Raw genomic sequence first — 17,598 nt, forward strand, 5'->3', positions numbered from 1 at the left:
ATAGTCTGAAATACTTCAGCTGGTTTTATTGAGCATATACTGTATCCGAAGTGCAGAAYAAAATGTTTGACCAAAGCACCAATAAAATTGCTAGGATAATCATGAAATGCATGGTTTCATCAAGTCTCCAAGTAGAAAACTTGTTAGTCAGATTTTCAACCAGTCCCACTGAACAGTGTTGTGCCTTGACCTCCTTTGGGACAATTGCTTTGATAATAAAAGTGGCAAAGATGCCTGGTGTGAGATGTGTATAGGCTGGAAATGGTAACATGGCCAGATGGCTCCTCAGCTCTGAGAGCAGTCACAAATGTAGCTTGAGCACCTGGCTAGGAGATGCAGCATGTGCCTCAAAGACTCRTGGAAAGTAGGGCTTGAAGAGCAAYGCAAATCCTCTGATATCAAGCAAGTGGAAGACACACCACCCCCACTGTTCATTATAAACTGGGCATGTAGTTTTTGAAGGAGGGACAGAGTGAATGAATGAATGAATGAATGAATGAATGAATGAATGAATGAATACATGTCAAATAAAAACTGATGCTATGTCACTGTCAAATATTCAACTGGGGAACTATTATTTTTACTAAGAAGTCTTCTTAAACAGCCTTCTACTATTTTAATAGTTTTTATTATATATTATTTACTACTTTTAAAAAAGAACAACCTTCTCTGAAGTTTTATCTAGAAACTTGTATTTTAGTTTAAAAGTTGCAATCAGTTGTAGCACCTGAGCTCTGTGACTCCACGTCTACTTCCTTTAGCCAGAGAAGTTAGTTTGTGCTGAATCTGCAAGGTACCAACTTTCCTGCTGCCCCTTCTCACTTGTATGCTTTCATTTTTCTCAAGTTCCCAAGGAGGCATGGGACTATGTACATACTTCCGCCTTTGTTTTCTGTTCCTCTATCTATGGAAGATTTCTCTTCCCCACCTCTAAAAGGAATTATTTCTTTCTTTTCCTTTCACAATATGTCCTCATCTCCTTTTATATAAACTCCTATCTTAGTATAGCTACTTATATTTGGATCATATCCTTTTTTTGTTGTCCCTCTGAGCCTGAGCTGTACATTCAGATCCATTCCTTGTGCAAAATGACAATTGATTGAAACCTTCCTATGATCTGTGATGGATCAGTCCTAATGCAACACTGTATGTACCCAGACACTGATGCTATAGTGTTTTGTAAAAGCTGATTCTTTTGTCAAGAACTTAATTTAAAGGTTTTTCTAGTTATTTAACCTACATTTTCTGTGCTGAAATCCAAGACCAGCAGTCTTTGCACTGTTCTCAATGGATAACAATGTCTTCTATGTCTGTAAACGGTTACTGGGACTTCTTTCAGCAGTGTTTTCTTCAGTTCTTTTACTAAGCTTGTCTCTGTTATTTGGAAAAACTCCAAAGGGCCTTTTTTAAGTAGTAGTGGCCAGAACTAAGTTCAATGTGCTGTTTTGAGGATAGAAGCACTTCTGAAGATGAGTGGTTGATACATYTACATGTACTTACAATTACTTTTAGAAACTGGATTTGTGCAGCTTGCTCTGTTATGTATCCATGAGAGGCACAGAGATGGCTGATCTAACAGGTTTTTTAGTAAACCCTTCTTCAGTGCAAGAGGAGCAGCTGGAGCTCCACTCCAGTGCTGTGTCCTGTTTCAGTGGCAAAGGGGTTTTCATCCTTGTCCACACTGTGAGTTCATATTTAATATGCCATTTGCTTCTTGTTCCTTCCCTGTTCGACCTGTTTTTACTCAGGCAGGTTATCTATCATATTTAGTTTCTTCAATATACTGCTTTTGAAGTATATGACAGATACTTTGTCCTGTTTGTACTGTGTTTATTTATACTAGATGTCATTCTAATATTTACTAATTAAATTGCTGTTTAAAAGAATTCTTCGATTAATGAATCTCATATGATATGTTTTTATTATTATTATTGCAATATTTTTATCAACAATCAATTTTCTGTSTGTTTGATTCTTTAACTCTCTATTCCACCCTTCAAATTAGTGATAAAACTAGAGGCAAGCATTTGGTTCAGACAAGACTCRTTCAGGGGCTTGAAGATGCAGAAAGATGCCTTCTGAAGGTTTCAAAAAATTAGGCTCTTAATTCTCACTGATTTCAGCTGAAGGTAAAACTAAACTGTTTCCCTGAACATCCCATTAACTGCCTATCTGCTAGTTCTCTGCTTTTTGTGCCTACAGATCATATTAAGCTTGGAGCCTAAATGAACACTTTGAACATGTCTTTGAATTACTAATAATAATTCAGAAATGATTGATTAAAGCATAAAAATGCTTGACCCTACATCCAAATTAGTACAATTCGAAACACCCTCCCACTTTTTCACTATTTGGAGTTTAACTTTTTGTTCCCCATTCCCTTTCCATACCAACCACATTTTAAGTTCTGCCAACAGAAGACTCTGCTGGAATCTTCACATAGCTTTAGTGATTTAATATGAACAGATTTCACTGAGTTTCAATTGGTACAAAGAATTTTTCTCTTTTAGTTTCCTTTAAAAAATCCCAGTTAAATGTTATATTGTTCTAGCATGACTTGCCAAATGCAATACCTTGAGTCCTGTTATTTAGGAACTATTTTCTTGTATTTGTTTAAAAAAGTGACAGCTCTAGTAATTTCCCTACTAACTTCACCTGTCTTTGTCATCTCCTTGAAATGGTCCTGATACTGTCATACATATTAACAAACATCTCATTGATTCACTGGAAGGTTTGCTGTAAYACAAAAGGCCTACCAGATAAATCCTGATTTAACTTGATTTTTACCAGTTCTCTGAGACTCAATCTGTCATCTTAATTCTTACACATAGTATGAGCAAGTCCAGCACTACTATCTACTGCTGCTTAGGGCAGATCTTTGGCTAAATATCACAATTACAAGCTGATTTGAAAATGCTTTGATTATAGCATTACATTTTTACGTGCTTCTCATAAATCTCTGTCATGACTTCAGCTTCCCTTTAAACTATTAGCAGTTTAAGCTGTAAATCGTCTCCTGGTGTTATCCTTGCTAGTGAATCCCTAAGCAGATAAGCAATAAGATCTAGAATAAGATGCTTGTTCAGATGAACTCAACAAACAACTCTCCCACCATAGCTGCTATACTTGGCATCCATTGACCACATTATGAGTAGAAAAGACAAGATTAGAGAGGCGATGACATGTAAAAAAAAACGTTTAAAATACTGAATAATGCAGATCTGGAGTGGAGCACATGGTAAGAGGGGAACAGAGCTGACTCTGATAGCTGAACTTTTTCTACTCATGTAGGATAGTTGTTTTCTCCTTTGCTCCTGCTAGCAACACACTTATTGAAATTTGCACAGATGTATTGTTGTCCTGTGCATGTTTTGCAATGGGGTTCAAAGTTACTGTGATCTTAATACAGCAGGTAGATTCTGGGACTTGTCCTCTGGGGGCACTGAAACAAGGACTATTTACCTATTCTACCTACAGAAAATTCCCTGCTGGATGGGTTACTAAATAGCTGCTGTCATACTACAGGTGTATAATGTGACAGTACTGAYCAAAAAAGTGACAAATGTAATGTCTTTCTGTCAGTGGAGGTCAAAATGTTAGTGTTAGTGTTTGAGATCACTAGATGTGCTGGAGTGTGTACACAAATGTAACCATGGGAAAATATATTACCAAACTGATGCAAAACAAGGGCAGGGGTTTTTTGTTTGGGTTTTTTTTTTTGTTTTTTTTTGTTTTGTTTTGTTTTGTTTTTGGTTGTTTTTTTTTTTTTTTTTTTTTTTTGAGTGGAGTGAATGGTAGGACAGGAAGATAAATGTGAAGAATGACTGCCTGCCAGAAGTTAACTCAAGATTTAGTATTTGATACAGCACAGCTGAGAAGAAAAAACAGGAGGCAATGGAGGAAAGCAAAGAAAGACAATGAGGGGGACAAAATTCAGTAACCAAGAAAAAAAAGCAGCATGTACTCCTCTAGTTTCCTGTTTCCACTAAAACCATGGATTGTTTCCTTCTGTCTCATACTGGTGACAGATTGTGCAAAATGTATGTGGAGAGCTGGCTGGAACACAGCTCACAGGCTGCCAAGGACCAAATGTGTAACTATTTCAAAATGACAGCAACACAGCCATTAGATATTTGATGAGGAAATCTTTTAAGTCATAGGTTTCAAAATCCCCTTTTTAACTAGGGAAGTATTTTATATTAATTTTACTCATTGAGAAACATTAACAGTGAGAATTTGCTTATCCAAAGAATTGGAGGTTGTTACAGCCCAGAACTTAGAAGAGAGCTCTCTTTTATTTAACTCCCAATGCTTGCAATTATACTGTCTGCAAATTATGTTTCCCCCTCCATAATGCAGTTATGTAACATCTTCATATCAGTCTTCAAATCTGAAGGAAAGTAAGGTTCGTCATAGAGACTGTCTGTTGTCTCATAAAAAAATATATCTCCCTCTTCCCCATTTGTGACATTTGGTCTGCACTGCTGTACTGCTGCTTATGTACCCAGCTTGTTCCTAAGGCAGCATTCATATCAGGTCATAGCAAAAATATATCCTTTGAATGCAGAAGGAATCAGAGTGGGTTACGTTCCACAAACTCCCACTGTTTTCATTGAGCTTGGCTGCCTAATTAAAGATGAAGTCAACTTCCCAGTGTTGAGATTCAGGATGAAATCTACCACATGCAAGGATGATGAGCCTATCCAGCAAGGAAAATTGAAGATAAAAAAGTCAAAGCTGCTGAAAGGCAAGGCCACTCAGCAAAGTTKATGGAAGGCACACTCTTACTCGCTATGTGTGAGCTGCATAGCGTTAAAAACTAATCAACAGCATACAGACTGGGAGAACCAGTTCTTATTATGCTTTTGTCAGCTCTGAGAATGAGAAAGATGTGGTGTAAGCACTGGTGTGGATGCTGCAACTCATGAATTCCAGTCCTTGTAATGAAAAAAGATCACTGTGTGGGCAACTCAGCCCCTCTGCGGTTCTCTTTTTTCAGAACTGAAATGAGAATAGTATTTCCCACTCAGTGATGTGGAGGAAGATTAATTAATGTTTGAAAAGCCAGTCTGCAGTGGGAAGAGTTATATAAGAGCTAAGTGTTTATTAATGATCACCCTTTTATAGAAACTACTTCTTAGCACATTGATATGGTAGATTAATAAAATGTGCTCTTACCTGGAAAATAAGAGATTAAGGTGAATTCAGGAAGATTCAATCTGTTGAAGAAACCATGAAGTTCTGATTTAGCTTTCATTCTAGCAAAGTGTCACTGAAGCCAATGGTTCTTTTGCCTGACTAATATCATGACCCTTTTTCCCCTGCAAAAGTCTAGTCTTTTTGAAGAACATGAARTCTCTGCAGTTTTAATTCATGGCATTGCTTCGCACATTTTTCATGACAGAATTTGAATTTGAAAAATGGAAAAATCTMGACGTCAAGAACAAAGGCTGCTGGAACTGTAAACCTTTGGTCCTACAAAGGATCTGCTAGGACAATGTAAACAAAACTCCTTTGCCTCAGCTCTGATTTTAAAGTCCTCCAAACTGATACCTCACAAGGCATGTCTCAGATTGCTGTCACCCTTGAAGGCCACCTCAAAGTCCTCACAAATGGGAAGGGCTCAGCTGCAGAATTACTACTGCCTCAGCTTATATTGATACTTGCTTTTTCCTGGTGAGCTGATACTTTTTTGCTGGGGAAGGATGAGTCTGCACCCATCTGATTTCCTATGTTATCCTAAGCTCCATAGCTAAAATCTCTGCAGGATTCTGTAAGGAATGGAGTAAACACCACAGTTTGGGACTTGCTGCAGGGAATGCAAGTTTCCTTTTATGCATTGATCACCTGATAGTGTTCCAGAAATAATTTGACAGAAGTCTTTGAGCAGTACTGGTGCTTCATAGCAATAGAATTATTTTTTAACACTCTTCTTCAAACACATGAAAGTAAGTGGGTTAGAGTAGGATACTTGATGAGCCTATGCAGCTCATCTGGCAKATGGTCAATCTGCTAGAAATGTAAATCTTTCTCCATTCTAAGGAATTCTGCGACATTTATGTAATTAGAGGAGGATACCGCTCTAAAAGAATTTAAGCACTGAGCTCTCTCYGGGTTGATGATTGCTTAAGTGTTATGCTTTTTCCACTATTCAAAACATGGGGAAAGTCATACAGAACTGCAGATATCTTGTTRTTTTGACTCTTGTTCAGCATCTGTTCCACTGCTTGTCCTTTGCCCTGCAGGACCACAGAGAAGGAGGAGTAGTTTCCCTCTCCAGAATGCACTGGAAGAAAACAAGGATGGTACTAGAAGAAGGGAGACTGAACTGATGTTTTGTGGAGAGCATGCATCCAACAACAGTCTAGTTCTTCAAAATGTCTGGCAATGGAGTTAGGTTTACATAGGAAATGAAGGCAGATGATTCAAAGAATGGATGTGCATATCTATATGAGTATCTTACTTCTCTCAACATTCCCTCCTCCCTCCTGCAGGAGGTCTCATTTCTAAATCAAAGCCATTCAAAGACTTTAAAAAAACTATGACTGAGGACAGGACATACTACATTTCAGAAAACCTTCTGTGTTGTTATGATGACTCTCTGTAATTCTYACTTTGCACAATGAAGAAACCTGGGATAAAAGCATCTAATATTCCAGATCACTCATGCATATCATGAGCTTGTTTTACATGTTTCTAATAAAGCAAAGTATTTTCCTTGAGGGAGTTTGTAAATCAGCTTGAAGAGATTGAGAATTAAATATGTTATCATACTAGGCTTTGATTTAAAATTTTGTATAATCTGTTCCAAAATGTGGAACATTAATGGATGTTTTCTGAGTAGTAGCAGAAAGGTATAAAATTTGAAGTTTTATTTATATGTAAATGAATAAATGGGGTGAGGGGGTTTTGTTTTTGTCTTTTTCAAATTTTAAAATATTTATCTGTGGAATCTTTGACATTCCCAGATGCAGGTGTCTGGAGAATGGGAAGCAAGTAACTATATATGTTGCAGGATACATACTGGGGTCAACTGAAGTGTTTAGGATTGGATTGTCACTTACCCCTTGGAGAACCTTTTCAGGGGGGTCTAAAAATAAGATTCTGTTCTCTCTTCTGGCACCACTTCCTTTGGCCTTCTAAGCAAGCTATGCAGGACAGACTACTGGACATGACATTTATTCCTTTGTGGAATCCTTGAGGTTAATTAAGGTAATAAAGTGGCTGAAAATGTCTGTGGGAGTGAAAACTCACAGGAACTGCACTAAGCTTTTTTGACTTTGTTTCCTAATATTTTAAAATGGCAATATTTTAATTTGGTGGACAAAATAGCTGTATAAAAGAAAATGGACATTCAGATTGCTTTGAAGATGAAAAGTGATAACTTTTTGAGACAATAACATGAATTAAAAACTTTATAGAAAATTGGTTCATATATAAAGAATCTTATGATGTTGCATTCCCTTACTGTAAGCTCCCTCTGAAAGTGTAGACCTTTCATCACCCTGAGTTGTTTGATTCAGTCCTTAATATCTGTTGACTTAGTCCTTAAATAAATGAAAGTTCAGAAGCTGAATTCTCTGTCACATTATTATTTATTGGGATGCTGAATATGAAGTTTACCTGGGCAAATAAGTATCACTACCACATGTTCTTTGAGGAGGAAACTGTGGATGATTTCCATCTCCTTGTCTTGACTAGGAATCTGCAATAAAGCTATTTATTAACCTTTTAGAGAAAGTCTTAAAAAAAAATCTCAGCTGTTGCCTTTTTTTCAGAGATCAGTAAGAAGAAAATAATGTCCTTTCTTCTCAGTCTTGTTCCCATTGCTGTGCATTGTGCAGCACCAGCATTGGAACCGGCATCTCATTTAATTGTATGTGCAGTCTTGTTAGTAATCTTAGCAGAGAGGATTAGGGCTCTGTGATCTGCAGGGACCGAACTGCATTTGCCTGGGCCTGTGGGAAGGACTGCTGGCAGCATGGTGGGAAGAAAGCTTGTTTGGGGACCTGCAGCTGCGGGGCTGCCCTCCATCACCTTTCACCAGTGCCAGGTGGAAGAGTTTTGGGCAGGCGCACCGAATGTGTGGTGTTATTCTCAGGGGAAAAGGGAACATTATTTGAGGGGATGCTGCCATGGTTGTAGATCACACTGATGTTTCCATTCTCTCTTCCCCTCCCTCATATCTCCTTTCCATCCAGTCTGTGGCAAGCGTTACAAGAACAGGCCTGGGCTGAGCTACCACTATGCTCACACCCACCTTGCCAGTGAAGAGGGTGATGAAGCCCGTGAGCAGGAGACCCGCTCTTCCCCTGTCCACCGAAATGAAAACCACAAACGTGAGTAGGATTTTCCCTCTGCCTTTGAGATCCTTTTCAGGGTGTTGCCTCCACTCTGTCTTTGCCTTGTGGAGGCAGGTGTTATTGCCTGGCTCAGTTGTGAGTGATTGGGACCTGGATGCTTGGAGCTAATCAGCCACAGCTCACACGGGTGCTGGCTCAGCTAGTCAGAAATTCATTTCAAACCCAGCATTATCTCTGCAGCAAGTCACTTTTCTATTACTGCTCCTGTGGGGAGGAGGTGGCAAGGAAAGGGGGGGAAAAGAAGAGATGCCCAGCCTGCCCATCATAAAGCAGCCTCCCAGTGGCTCCTAGCAGGGATGTCAAGGAAATACACATCCAGTAGTTTCAGGGGGCTGCCTTTGTTTTGCCTTTTAGTAAGACATGTTTCCCAATGTCTTAGCTTTTCAGTATGAAACTAACAGCACCTTTCCCCCTTACACCTTCACCTGCTGCACAAACAGCTTACCCTCAACTTTGCCAAAAGCTGCCTCTTAGTTACAGTTTGATATATCTATGAAAACACATAAGTACTGATCTGCGAGGAGGAGAGCTGGAACATGATGGGAGAATGCCCCTCAATGCCCCACASTGGTTCAAGGCTGGAAGAAATCTTAGTGGTCTGAATTTTTATGTGATRAATCACATATGCTCAGTGTGAGCATTAGGTCCATCACCCTATTTGACTGTCCTTTCTGCGCTTCTTAGGCACAGAACAGGAAGTCAAGGACACTGTGTTCTGTTACTGATTTTTCCAAGTCTCTAATCCCCTRTTTCACTGTTTTCCAGAGTGCAATACTTTGTGATGTGTGCTGTCACCTTGGGATTTGTGTAGATAGCTTTGTTCACTTTCAAAAGGTTCTTTCAGATCAGCATGTGATCTGTGTTATTTTAGTTGAAAGTAATAAAGCAATAAAATGCTTATAGGGAAAAATATGTAGGAAAACACTTTCTAATACATTAAGAATGGCAAGAAATATGGAAGTAGGAAAACATTTTCTTCTAAGCAGGATAATTGATAATTGTCCCCAGGGAGGTGTGGGAGGGGGCTTCCTTCCTCCAAAGCATCTGCTACTAGCCACTGTCTGAGCTTGAAGGACTGTTTGGTGTGATCCCATTTGGCAAACCCTATGTTTCTGTCACTTTTGTGCTCTACCTTTTAGTTATTCACGTTTTGTAGGTTTGCAGAAAAAGTAATTTTGACTCCTCCAGCTGTTGATAAACTCAAGCTGTCAATGCRCTAAGAGTGCTTGGGCAGGCAGGGAAATGACAGTGTTCAACCAGCTTTTGTTTATTTATTTGTTTATTTTGTTTGTTTATTTATTTTGTTTATTTTTTTTGTTTATTTAGCATTTACATCAGCTTTGAGGTTTTTTGTTTGCTTGTTTATTTGTTTTCCTGTGCCTGTGGTAGTCAGTAATAGTTGCATACYTGAGAGGCATATTGCAAATCTGTATTGAATTAAAATTAATAATGGCTTTGCAATAGATRCACAAACAAAGAAGGGTAGTGTCCCTGCCCTGGATTCAGCTTGACATAGGTGCCAAGGGAATGTGCTCTGGTGCTTAGGGAATGAGAGATGTTAGGAAGAAGAGCTAGGAAAGTGATGSTAAAGTTAGGAGCAGCTAAATTTGGCCCATGATAAAAAAGGTGCATTCTACACTGTGGGAAAGAGTAGCACAAGAGCTGCTTGGGATTGTGTTCCCCCAGAGCTCCTAAGGGGTGTATGTGGCAAAGAGAAGTTGCTGATTCCCAGATCCACAAGCAGGCAGTAGTTTAGAGCCATTGGGGTAAACTTCTCTGATGCCCAGATTCCTGAGTGGAAAGAATAACCAGCCAGGAGCCAGTGAGATATGGGAAACAGCCGTGCAAATGTGCWGATCAGCCTTGGGGAAAGTCCCATATGCTGGACGGTAACTGTCCCAAATGGCTTAGCTGTCGCAGAGGCTGTTTGTTCCTTTTTGTCTGTTTGTTTACAGCCTTGAGCTCAGATCTTGCATCTTTGCTCTTTCACTTGGCTATATTTAATTTATGCTGCCATTTATCTTCCATGTGAATGCTAATTGTCCACATTGCTAATATGCAGTCATTAAATGGTCCCTTTGTACAGGGGGATGGTGGGGAGCCAGAGCATCAGATCCTTCCTCTCCCCTAAGAACTGCTAGGCACGTGTTATGAATTAGATTTGACAGGTCTGCAGCATCATAGGTCTCGAGCTTCAAGAGTCCTCTCTACATGGGCTTGGCGCGTGGGGGAGGTGGGAGGGAGGGAGGGAAGGTTGGGGGATGTTATTCCAAACAGCTAATCCACAACCCACTGAACAGGAGGACTAGAGACATGGTATAAAGTAAGATCCAGTTATTTATCTAGCAGTGTGTCAGAGATGTGAACAGACTGACTTAGAAAAGGCAAGGCAAATTCAAACTAGCTATTTGGAATTTGTTGTGCCATGGGAAGGGAGCACCAGGTCTGTAAAGTTCAGGTGGGCAGCTGCAGCATGCACTTCCTACCTTTGTACCCACAAGTCTTCTGCAGCTTCCACTCCTTGCAGAACCTGCAGGAACAGCAGCCCTRGTGATGCAGGAGGGAGCAGGGCTTCTGCAGGATTCAACTATTGATGCCCTACTCTCTTCACATTCAGTTCCCTCTATCTCATGGGCAGACCAATTTGAGTAGGTCAGAAAATTATCCACAGATTGGAAAAGAGATGTAGATAGGAGGAACTACCTGAAACTGAGAACCACTGTATAGGGTGTGCATCAAAGAACTGGGACTGGCCCAAGTCCCAAGTCTCACCTCCTTGGCACATCTCACTGTCCTTGACTGTGTAGAAGGTTTGTCTGTTTACATCTCTTTGCATATCTCTGTCCTTCCATCCTTCTTCCTCACCTATAGATTACCAGTTGCAACATGAAAGATAGCTCAACAGTCTTGTCTGGCCTTTGCCTTTCTGAAAGCACCGTAGCCTGTGTTTTGTTTGAGCTTTAGTGGCTTGCTTTGTATGCTTTATCTAGCCTTTTGACACAAATAAATAGCCCTTCTTCAGTGTCTAGTCTTGCCTCTGCCTATGTACACATTTATTTCTGATCTACTCTCTGATTTTTTTAACTGAGTATTGAACTGTAAAAAGGAAATTACAGGAAACCCTTAAAAAAGTCAACTCCCCCTTTCCTCAACTCCCCTGAAAAAATAAATGATCCTGACCATTCTCAGACCTTTTCTCTGTTGGCTTTTTCTCTACATGTTGGCACTGAGACCGTGAGATTTGTGAGCCCAGGGTGCATCCAAGCCTGCCACAAAACACCTGCTGTTTTATTCCATCTCTCTCCATGGGTACAGGCCAGCTCTGGGGGCAGCTGGTGCTCACAAATTTTGAGGCACTTCTGATATAGGAATTACATTACACTTCTATCTATTGAAATGTGTCTGTGAATGAGTGTACTAGTATAAATGCTCTTCCTTAATTCCTGAGAGAATAAGATAGTGTGTCTACATGGAGAAAAASTTCCTCCTTTAAAGGAGAAGAGTTTTGAGTGGCATTTTGCTGTGTGAAACGTTGATTACAGGTGGCTGTGCAGAGACAGCAGCTGAACGGGATCTTACACCCACAAGCACTTTGGCCAATGACAATCCTAAATAAAGGACATTGTGCAGGCTGTCACTGGCCTCGCTGCCGAGTGCAGGTTGATCCACTGTACRTGTCATTAAGGAGGATGCATTCCTGTGATCTCCTGTCCCTCTGCTAGCTTAAGCATCTGCCCTTAAAAACCACCTGCATACATTATTTCATGGCATCAGCCTGTTCTACCCAGATTTTATTATCTGGGTAAATCTCTACTGGAGAGACCAGCCAAAATTGTTTGTGTACTCTAAGCATAATTGGATACCCAGTCTCCAGAGATAAAAAATTAATGTGCTAACCTCAGTGTGCCTCCAAGCTGTCCTCCAGCTCCCCCACACAGTCATCTTTGAAACATTTTTATTTCCATCCAGGCAGGGGGCTGGCCATGAATAAATGACGAGAGTCAGCCCCTCAGTTGGAGACGAGCTGTTTGTTCCTCTCCACAAGCAGCATCAATTTGAAAAGCTACATCAGGCCTACTTTTTCCCTGCCTCAGTGCTGATCCTTGCTGGGGCCATGGTGGGAGCTACTTCTGAATGCAAGGATGCATCAATGCCTGCCTTGCCATAAGATACCCTGCAGCAGGTGCTCTTCAATGAAAATATGTACATTACCTTGAGTTGACTTCTTAGTCATTTAATCTGTTTGGACTTTTTTCAGAGCTTGTTTTCACAAGGAAAAGCCCTCAGAATGCTAAAAGAAACRGTAGTGATTGGAGAGTTTGAACTGTGTAAAGATTTCCCTTAAATTCTGTTTGCAACTCTAAATTACTCATACTTTTGTGCCTTTATTTTGTGATGGTGAGTTAAAAAATAGATCAGTTGTTTAGAGTTCCGGCATAGTGGAAAATCCCCAACTTGTCTCCTATGTACAGGGGCCCACAAGGGACTTTTTTTGGGTTTTGTTTGGAGTTATGGGGTGGCTGTTTTGTTAGTTTGGTGTTTCTTTTCCATACTGCCTGGACAGAGACTAAAATGTTGCTGTTGGTGTGCAATTGTTGTTAAAGAAAAGCACTGAGGTGCTCCTCAGTAGTTTATGGGAAAGTATTTCCAATTTGACTAATTAGTTTTTGAAAAACTTGTGTTGCTTCAACAGCACATCAGCTCTTGAGAGAGAATGGTATAATTTATGAATTTATATTTTTTCCTTTTTCTGCTATCTCCCTGCTTTTTCTGCTTTTTTTTTTTCTCCTCCATGTAGAATTTGAACCAAGCAAAATCCAAATGCTTTGACTGAATTTTAACTGAATAGATGCTCTGCCTTCTCACTCACCTCCAATGAATAACTTCCAGATCCAAAAGCCTACAAGGTGTTGCAGGGACCCAGTTCATGGCACTGGCAATTCTCGCCAGAATACTGAGGGATGCTGCCATATGGGGCTTTATATTGGGCACTCCAATCCCTTCTTGAGGTGGGATATATTCCCTTAGCTGATGGGAATGATGTGCTTCAGTGGCCAGAGGCCAAGTCTCAGGAGAGATACTCCTCAGAGTGAGGAAATCTGTSTGCTAAGGTGTCAGACTCTTTTGTCTGTCTTCCTATTCTCTGTCTCTTACTGTTTATCATCATGGCACAAGACAGTCACAGTGATTTACTATGAGCAGAGGGATTTTGGCCTGTGCTTTAGGTGTTCCTGTAGAGGACTCTATATTGTACACAGAATTTCTATGGAATGCTGCCTTAAGGTGGAGGAACACTGATTCCCCAAATCTGCTGTATCCAATCAGTTGATGCTGTGTTTTCCTAGCTGTACCTTCCAGCTACCTAATTCACCTTCTAGCTCTTTCATTAGCTGTTCAACTTAAGTGCCACACTGATTCTTGTAAAAGAGATGATCAAATGATGTTCCTTTCCCCCCATTCAGAGGCTTCCTCTGACTTTTAGAGATGTACATCCTTCTCCTAGCACTTCTTGTAGTGTTCCTTGGCTGTAGGAAAGGCAAACCTTTCAGAGCTGCTAAAAACTGTACAAAAGCAACAGCTTCTTCTATCCCCACACTACCAGCTAACTGAAAAAAAGGAGATAAAATCCAGTTACTAGAGAGAACTGACAAACTTTGGGTGGATGGTTTGCAGCATCACTCAGTAGCATATCCTGCTTCTCTGGCGGCCAGCAAAGGGCATGGCCATCCCGTGTGGAGGAAGTGCAGCATGGGGAGCCAGAGCTAGCGGGGCTGTGCAGGCTGATTAGCACGACTCTGGGAACTGAACACCAGCCCTTTCCCAGCGTTACACCCAAATTGCAAGTGTGTTTGGTTGAAAACAACACCACATGAACACAGATGTGCCTCCTCCAGCCTGAGCTGCGCTTGCAGCCTGCTGCAGGGCCCTGTATCAAGTGCCYCAACACTTCCCGGTTTAGAGCCAGCCAACATGCTTATCTCTGGCGCTTACAACAGAGTGAGCAASTGGCCATTTCCTCTCATTCAGTTTGATTTACGCTTCTTCCTGAAAAACTGCAATGAAAAACCCATGCACTTAATTCAAGGGGAGGAGTCCGCCAAAATGGCCATGCACATCCCTGCCTGGCTGTGTGTGTGTGAGATAGCAAGAGCCTTGAGTGCACTTCGGCTGTGCATGGCCTGTTCCACCAYACCAGCAGTTGTGTTCCTTTATTGTTCCTTAAAGGGCAGGGTGTAGCCGTGGGTACAGAAGCAGATCCCGAGTCACCTCTGTGCCCCACCATTGCTCGCTGCACCCGGTGATGATGGGCAGAAGGGGATGCACGCCCAGCCAGCCATCTCCCTCCTCTTCCATCAAGAAAAGCCACATTCCAGGCACTGGTTTTTTTTTCTTTTTTCTCTTTTTTTTTTTCTTTTTTTTTCTTTTCTTTTTCCTTCTCCTTTCACTGAATTATCAGAGTGTAATTTCTCGCGTGAGCCCGCCTGCCTGCCCTCCACTGAGCCATTCCGAGCAGCAAACGGAGGGGCTGCGCCGCGATTCCCTGCACAGGAGAGCCGAGGCGACAGCAGGTGGCACGGCCAGCGGCAGCCAGCCGGTCACCATGGAGACGGGTCAGGCCTGCCAGGGAGGAGCCATGGCAGCGAGGGGGGGCCAGGACGGGCACATGGGGCCATAGGTTGGGATTATATGTCACCGAGATCTCCAAGGTGCTTGACGACCGCAGACACAGGCTCTTGGCTGGCGTTCTGCTGCTCAGGCGGCCAGGCATTGGATTTGCCCTTTGCCAGGGGAAAAAAAGGGAGGAGCTGCAAAGGAAAACTGGCCTCGTTTCAGACAAAGAGACTTGTAAATTAAACAAAAAATCCCAACAAACAAAACCCCAACAAAAAGCAAATCCAGCCCTTTTCCTCCATCATGARGTGCACTGACTTGATTCGGGCCTACATACAGGGTCCCGTGATCTCTATTGTGCTCTGAACAGCCTTGTTGCAAATAGAGTAAATGGCCTGATTCAAAGCTTTTTGAATTGAATTGAAAACCTCTAGTGGGCTTTATTGGTTTTGGATCAAACCCAGAAGAAACAGGTAAGAGCTGGACAAAATGTGCTAGAAGAAATCCCTTTGTGAGTGCGTATCTCTCCGACTGTAGCCAATTCACTGTAATCATTGAAATAAATGATGYGCAGCTCCACACCCCAGCAGCACGGCATGCACTGTACGCATTCTCCACCACCTTCCAGTAATGTGGATATGACAAAAAATAGGGATAAAATACTGCCCAACCTAGATTCCTATCTTAAATTGTGGTTAAGTATTATGCTGTATTACCTACAGGCTGAAGAAATACATGTGACAGTGATGTGATACTAAGGAACAGAGAAACCAGTTTTTAATTTTAGTACTTTTAACATCTCCCAAGTTTTTTAAGATTGTGGTCCAAACCATCAAAATAATTTCTCTTAGAAATCAGAAAAATAGATAGACAAATGGTTCCATTTATTTGGGGGTTTGTCTGTATGTATTTAAGGATCACATTTTGAAGAAAAACTATTTAAAACATCTGTGTCCTGAGTTTTCTGTTTAAAAAACAGGGGCAAGGATTTCTTCTTCTGAGCTTGCCTCCCATTCAAGATATTCTCTACAGCCCTGAGAAGTAGAACAGTGAGATTTTTATTGAATCGTGGTCCAGAAGATGATGTAGAATAGAAAAGTCCTTATTKGTGTTATTTCATTACAAACAGCTTGTTTTAATTATTAAACTGAAACTATGAAGGAGATAATTTACAGGTTTCTTGGGAGTTAGAAGGAAGCTAGAATTCTGTTTAGAGCCTCTGCCTTCAAAATCAAAAATGCACAGAAGTTATTTTATGTATTTAAACTCAGCTTACTTGTTTAGTTTTTCAGGTTTCAGCTACAAAGTTACTGTGTGATATACTACATAACTTATTTAATTTACTGAACTTTGCAAAAAGGCTACTGAATGATGATACCATATTTTAAGTAGTTCTTTATTCTGCTCAGCTTGTTCTCTCTTGAAATTAACTTGATTAGGCTAAGAAGAAAAAAAATGTTTCACAATAAGTGCATACCAAATTTACTTGGAAATATTGACTTCATTTTCACTCTGCATCCTGTCTTCACATGAATCACCTTTCAGGTTCAGGGAAACTATTACTTGAACTGTGCAGATCTTTCCATGTCTCTCCTTAATCAATGTTTTAAAGWTTTAAAGTATTTTTTTAAAAATTACACTCAATTTTGGGGGAGATGTAGATGAAGACAGGGCTTTTGATGAAACTCAAAAGCAACACTGAGTTGAAATGGCAAGAGGCACTCATTTAAATACACCTCCTACAAGTGCACCTTAGCTCAGGCAGTACTCAAAACTCCTCAGAGCTTTTGATCTTTTGTTGCAGTTTGCAATGTAAAAGAAAATCAGAGGAGTTTTGAGTAAGTTAGCAGAAGACCATGGCTGGTTTTCAAGCCTTTGCTTTACCACAGTTTCTAATTCTGGGTGAGCTTTTTTTTAGTACCGAATCTCTGGAGGCAGTCACCTGATCTAAATGATTCAACTCACTGCTAGTGAGTTACTTCTTGCTAGCTGAGCTATTTGGCTTAAACTAGCACCTTCTGCTTGTTGATTAGCTTATGCAAAAAGTGCATATCTAGTTAATTACTGTGGCTCTCATGAAAAGCACCAACATTAGTCCCTAGGAAATTAATCGCTTTATCTTGTGAATCCATTCCCATAGTTACTTTTGTAAGTAGTTTTATTGATTTAGGTGTGAGATTAGGGTTGGGCTTTTCCTGCAAAATACCCTTTTCACGAAGATTGCATGTTAAATCTTGCCATTTTTCCTTTGTTTCTTAATTCCTTAATCATTTGTGAATTACWGAACTCTGCTTACTATCATCTGAAGATCTCTTTATTCTCAAACCTTCTGTGATTTAGCTTGTGACTTAATTCACTGTATGGTATTGATCAAGAAAATAAGCTTAACTCAGGTTTGGTTCTAAAACAAAAAAAAAATGGAAGAAAATAATATTGCCTGGGTTATTTGGCACTAGAGTTACATAATTTAAGATATCATTGATGTAACTTTTAAGAACTTCTTTTCTGTCTATGACTTTTCAGGCCTGGTTTCTCTATCATACTGCTGAGCCAGGTTAATAAGTGAGCACATAGACACATTAAAAATTAAATAGATTGGAAGAAAACAAAGAAGAAAGAAAGG

The 17,598-nt window shown here is 40.5% G+C and overlaps 1 protein-coding gene across 9 annotated transcripts in view; it reads left to right on the plus strand.

The window, feature by feature from the left end:
• The window catches only part of DPF3 (double PHD fingers 3), a 169,244-nt gene that overhangs the window by 119,843 nt on the left and 31,803 nt on the right, over nucleotides 1-17,598 (plus strand). For all 9 annotated transcript variants that reach the window (XM_057366639.1, XM_057366629.1, XM_057366655.1 and 6 more), the window contains one exon: nucleotides 8,202-8,339. In XM_057366639.1, the coding sequence (XP_057222622.1) occupies nucleotides 8,202-8,339 (138 nt within the window). The remainder of the gene's footprint in view (nucleotides 1-8,201; nucleotides 8,340-17,598) is intronic.

The sequence above is a fragment of the Malurus melanocephalus genome, unplaced genomic scaffold, assembly GCF_030028575.1.
Source record: "Malurus melanocephalus ecotype Western Australia unplaced genomic scaffold, MMel_1.1 scaffold_2, whole genome shotgun sequence".
In the NCBI taxonomy this organism is placed as follows: Eukaryota; Metazoa; Chordata; class Aves; order Passeriformes; family Maluridae; genus Malurus; species Malurus melanocephalus.